This window comes from Misgurnus anguillicaudatus, chromosome 9 (genome assembly GCF_027580225.2).
Source record: "Misgurnus anguillicaudatus chromosome 9, ASM2758022v2, whole genome shotgun sequence".
NCBI lineage: Eukaryota > Metazoa > Chordata > Actinopteri > Cypriniformes > Cobitidae > Misgurnus > Misgurnus anguillicaudatus.
In genome coordinates this window covers 12,609,508-12,615,000 of record NC_073345.2, presented here as the reverse complement: position 1 = coordinate 12,615,000, position 5,493 = coordinate 12,609,508, and the positions used below count along the sequence as shown (strand labels likewise).

The 5,493-nt window shown below is 40.3% G+C and overlaps 1 protein-coding gene and 1 long non-coding RNA gene across 5 annotated transcripts in view; one reads left to right on the top strand and one right to left on the bottom strand.

Moving 5' to 3' along the window:
• LOC129423433 (uncharacterized) overlaps positions 1 to 1,498 on the top strand; it is a 215,608-nt gene extending 214,110 nt beyond the window's left edge. Inside the window, exon 5 of the long non-coding RNA XR_008637728.2 lies at positions 732 to 1,498. This is a non-coding gene — a long non-coding RNA (uncharacterized lncRNA). The remainder of the gene's footprint in view (positions 1 to 731) is intronic.
• The window catches only part of dacha (dachshund a), a 186,496-nt gene extending 181,502 nt beyond the window's left edge, over positions 1 to 4,994 (bottom strand). For all 4 annotated transcript variants that reach the window (XM_055179699.2, XM_055179698.2, XM_055179701.2 and 1 more), the window contains exon 1: positions 4,361 to 4,994. In XM_055179699.2, the coding sequence (XP_055035674.2) occupies positions 4,361 to 4,851 (491 nt within the window). In that variant the 5' untranslated portion in view covers positions 4,852 to 4,994. The remainder of the gene's footprint in view (positions 1 to 4,360) is intronic.
• Between the last annotated feature and the right edge of the window lie 499 nt (positions 4,995 to 5,493).

The window sequence follows — 5,493 nt, the reverse complement described above, 5'->3', positions numbered from 1 at the left end:
TGTCTCTATATGTACATGTGTCTGTCTGTCTGTCTACATGTGTCTGTCTGTCTATCTCCTTTTATGTATGTATGTAGGCCTATGTATGTATGTGTCTGTCTGTCTGTCTGTCTGTCTGTCTATCTACATGTTTCTGTCTGTCTGTCTGTCTGTCTGTCTGTCTGTCTGTCTGTCTGTCTGTCTGTCTGTCTGTCTACATGTTTCTGTCTGTCTACATGTATGTATATGCCTGCCTGTCAAATAAAAACGTAATTGTTTTGTAGATATGAGTAGCACATATCAAACCAAGTAGCACTGATTTAAAGGATCACACTTTTCAGGAACACTTTTCAAGTCACATTTTAAAAAAGATGTTTGAATTATAAAACATACAATTTAAAATACATTACACTAAATGAAGATTTAAAAAAATATATTTTCTGGTAATGGTATTGCTAGGAGACCAGAGTCACCTTTCACTAAAAACCACCTCGACACTAGTTTGTTAAAAGCTATTGCAAAAATGATCAAGAAAAGTAAAGTTTGTTCTGGAAAAAACTGAAGTATAATTTGTTTGTAGCAACTTCATTTGATACTTTGTTTCTGATGCAATGATAGTTATAGATTTGTAAGTCTGACTTTATTATCTAAATGGTTTTGGGGGATATAAAAGCTATGCACATTTGCACTTGGGCTATAGACTCAAACAATTTCCTTAATATCATCTTATAAAATAATATTTCATTTTTCAGGTGCAACTGGACACTGAAGCTATTCTACACATTTCAAGTTGTCTTAATTTATAATTTACTGTGCAGAAAGGGTAAAGGGAACCGTAAATCTGCAAAACAAGAAACCCCAGAAAAAAGGTGGATGTATAATTAATGGTGACATTAAGGACTGACAATCTGAAGAGATGTGATGAGACAGCGGGGTGTCTCTGGTGCCCGGGCCGAGCTGAGCATCACACCCTCGGGCGAAGCCACAGGCGCTGAGCTGCTGTCCATATGGACCGGGCGCGCGCAAGGCTCATCCGCGCACAAGTGCACGCGCGACTGAAAGGAGACACTTTGGAAACGCGCGGTCACGTATTGGACCGCGCACTTCTGTAATTAATGATATATATTAGCTGTCTGTTTTATTCGTGTTTAAATACCCTGCACAGATTTGCATTGATGCTAAAAGTACATAGGTTTACTAAAATAAATCGTGCGTAGACTTTAATTCAAAATACTTAAAAAAATATATTTTTAAAAGGTGTCAAATTGTGCATTTTAAAGGCTGTGCTTTTACGCGCACCTCGCGCCTGGGGCAACGATGGGAATTAGACACATTTTAAATTAATGACTAAAAAAAGCAAATCGCTTCGAGAGAGGAAAAAATATGACAGGCTTTCTAACAAGTAATGCGTTTTGTGATTTAAGTTGACAATGAAGGCACGCAGGGTTTCTTTCTTTTTATGATGTTTCTCGCATGAAATAACTCTGATCAGCGATGCAATAAATATTAGTGGACAAGTGCTTTCTGCACCTTTGAATGTTCTTGCTTTTGGTGGGGAAAAAACACAGTTAAACTAATCCAATCCACCTTTGCGAAGAGCCAGAGGAGCGCGCACAGATGTTCATCTCTAATGTAATTCCCATTCAATTTCCTAAGTGCAGTCCCCAAGTGCAAACTAGTTTAGTGTTATGTTTAGCTTGCAAATTCTTTTTTTAATAAATAATGAATGCGTTAAAAACACGAAGATCAATTGCGGAGCCGAGAAGGCGCGCAGTAAGTGCCGCGTGTGTGCTGATTTGGACATTTTCTGCGCGTTTAAATGTATTTAAAATCCTGTTGCATGTTTAAAACATAGTCGCTTAATACCCATGTAGCACTTTTCATCCCCGCTGATCCCTGCCCCATCATACCGGCAAATGTGCGGGATGCGCCAGTGATACTCAAGCAGGACGCGTTCCGCGTTTCTTGTAATTATTTAACTGTTCATTTTAATTATTCAGACTTGATCTCTATCCTGCCATTCACCCCCTAGGTAGCAGATGCCCTAATATCTCGTGGCGGGTGATCGGCGCTCACCTGTACCACTGTGGCTGTCCCTTAAAAACTGATGCAAAAGACACTCATTTGTTCCAGCTTCTCCCGAAAAGACTGTGCGTTTTGAAGGAGAGGAGAGGTGGGGGAGAGAGGGAGAGGCGAGGGGCCAGTGCACATTAGTTTCAGCCATCTGGTAGCGGGACGGTGGATGATGTTTAAATCTGACTATAAAAGCGATGCTCGCGAAGGTGAACTGTAAAGCAACGACGCCGAGAAGCAAATTCAATTTCAGGGTGGCCCATTGCTAGGGCAATTTCATTATCCGGCCGTATGCTGCAATCTGACTGAAGAGTGAAAAGCGCAGCGTTCCGCACCTCATTCTCTTATTGTCCATTTTGCCCGGACTCAAAATTAAACAAAATAATGTTGTAAAACTCTCTCCCCCTCTCATTTCTAATTAGATGTGCACGGCAGATTGATTCAGAAGTGCGCGAAACCCAATAAAATGACGGGGGATTCTTCTGGAGGTTGTGCTGGGGATGTTAAAAGGTTAATTACTGAACCTTGCCCAGAATGGCCATCTGGATACACTCTCTCTCTCTCTCTCTCTCTCTCTCTCTCTCTCTCTCTCTCTTCCTAAAACATACACTCTCTATACGTCTTGAGCGCGCAAACATGGACGTTCCCAAACCTATTTTCAATATCTAACTTCTTGCCATTTAAAAGAATGGAAACTTAACAATCATGGAACTGAAAGCACTTTAGTTGTTGGATCAGAATACAGGGAATAATAGAATTATTATACTTAAATTAAAATTATTAACAATGACTGCAACATTAGTTAGGCCTAACTGTTATTTAAAATTGTTAATCACAAGTCAAATTAAGGCAAGTGCATTGTTTGTTCCTGAAGTGTAAAGGTGAGAAATAATACACAGAGAATGTGTGACTGTCATTTCAGCACAAAGTTAAGATGCTGCAGTTTTCATATAAACAAATCATTAGAATAATTGTCTTTGGACGATAAAGGTCTTTAAAAGGTGCACTGCTCCCTTGAGTCCCACCACATCATACAAACACACACGCGCGCGCGCGCGCACACACACACAACACACACACAAGCTGACATTGCTGGAGGAGTCTGAGAACACTAATGCATCTGTCATGATAAGCAGCTAAGAATAACATCTCTACACCAAACAGAGCCACATATCCAGGAGAGGTGCTTCATTGATTTATGCAACATGGCCCAACACCTCACCCAAATGAGGCACTAGACGTCCAGACAAACAAAATATCAATTCAAAAACAGTGCCACTTTAAATGTGCATTAAAAGTTTTACTCAGTGGCGCAAATAACAGAAGAAAGTGGATTCAAAACGAAACATGACCCCTGGTCCAAAGAGCTGTCACGGTAAGGCCAAGCAATTTCTTATTAAAAGTAAGAAACATAAGTGTATGAAATACAATTAAAGTCAACGTTTAAATATAATTATTGGAGTATAGATGTGTTATAAACGTAGCCTACAATAAATGAAAACTGTCCTCTGGTAATTTGAAGGAACAGTTTGAACGTCATATACTTATAAAAGAAAAAGTTCAAAGTTTTGTTAGTTGTGATTTATTCAGGATAAAATCAATTATTTGAAAGCATAAATCTAGAAATTTGCGTAATTTATATATGCCTTTAACCAGACCAATTATTAGTACTAAATATCAATGCAGGTCAATTACACTCAGTCTTAGTTTAGCCCTTTTTATTTAAACAATTTCAATGTTCAAACTTACGTTTTCGCTAAGGCACATGTTGGTAAACAGTTATATTAAAAGCGGATATTTTTCATCTAATGTGTCAGCGAGGAAAACAAGTAAAATAGCTTTCTTGCTTTATTAAAAAAAAGCTGTCAGTGAGTTTATGATTAGCTTATTGTTTTTCTGCTTATCGGCCTTAAAACGAAAAAGAGGTGCAGGTGGTTTGGCAGAAATATAAAGTGAATGTAACTAATTTAATGACATGGCTTTTCTGCACGAGCACATTTTAAAAGCGCAAGGTAGATGTATCACTTTTACTTCAAACTTTTTCATGTAAGTCATTAAAACATTTATTTCTAGAAAGCAACTAATAATGGTTGTTTATTCATCTAACTTACATAAAAAAATTCTTATATGTTAAACATCTTCGTATATATTTATACTAATGTGCAGATCTGTTAAGAATCTCAATGCTTGTTATTTTTAAGTTACTAATAAAAGTTTCTCCTATAAGTACCACGAACTCTAAGAGTTATTCAACTTTAAACAAAAAAAAAAGATGTAAATGTGTCAATGCGTGTAAAATAAGTCTTGCCTGGCATTGGTGCAGTCGTTATAAAGCGCCTCAAAGTCTTTTCGGGTGATGAGTTTGCACCGGTTCACGCCCGGCTGAATGGCTCCGAGTCCGCGCAGGATCCGCACCTGCTCCACCGTGCACACCACCGGACATATATCCAGCCGCTTCAGCTTGGTGTAGACGGTGTGCAGCCCGCCGACCAGGTGCTTCAGGAACAGGTCAAACACCTGCGGGAGACAGATGAGCTCCTGGCCGTCCACGGTGAACGAGGCCACTTTCACCCCGTGCACCTCCACCATCTTACACTCGTTGTTATTTACGCCGCCGGGGCCGTTGCCGTTAGCGCTGCCGCCGCCGCCGGTGCCGGTGATGAAAGAGTTGATCATGCTGCTGGTCAGTCGCGGGGACTCGGCCGGGCTGGAGTACAGAGAGTCGGGACGGAAGAGGCTGCTCGAGCCCCCGGGAGTGGATGTCGGCGAAAGCACCGGGGGAGTTGCTGATACGGCCATAGTTTGTGTGAAGTTTCCTCCTTTCCGCACTTTTGATTCTCAAGCACACCTTTGCTGGCTCCTCGCACTGTTTCGCGGCTTTCACGCGGTGTTTCTCATGCGTCTCCGTTCGCGTCTGCTGATAGTCGCTAATGTACAACAACCTTCCTCGAGAGTGAGATGATAGAAGAGTATCGCACTCAGCGATTCAATTAGCCAGCCCACCGCGGGCACAAGTGACAGCTCTGTCAGCCAATGAGAGGCGCGATACTACACGCTTTCGCGTATTATTGGATATCTGCCAATAATGGGCGGGAACTTGTACTATCGCTTGAATCAATTCAACTTTTTGATTGTTTTCATACGAGGAGTATATTTCATTTTATTTTTTTGCCATTTTTTTCATTCTTTAATTTATAATAATAAAACTAACAATGATGACTGTTTGTTTTGTTGAAAAATAGGTACTGTGAGTTAAAAATGCACTCTCAGACTGAAGCTGTATTTCATTTTATATGGATGTGATTGGCTGAAACAATAGATGGGACAATAACAGAGCCTTGTGTCTCTCTGTTTTGTTACTCCACAAATATTTTAAGCATGGCCCTGATTAGGCCCATTAATGTCTTTACTTTCTTTGGGGCCATGACAGTCCTGTATCAA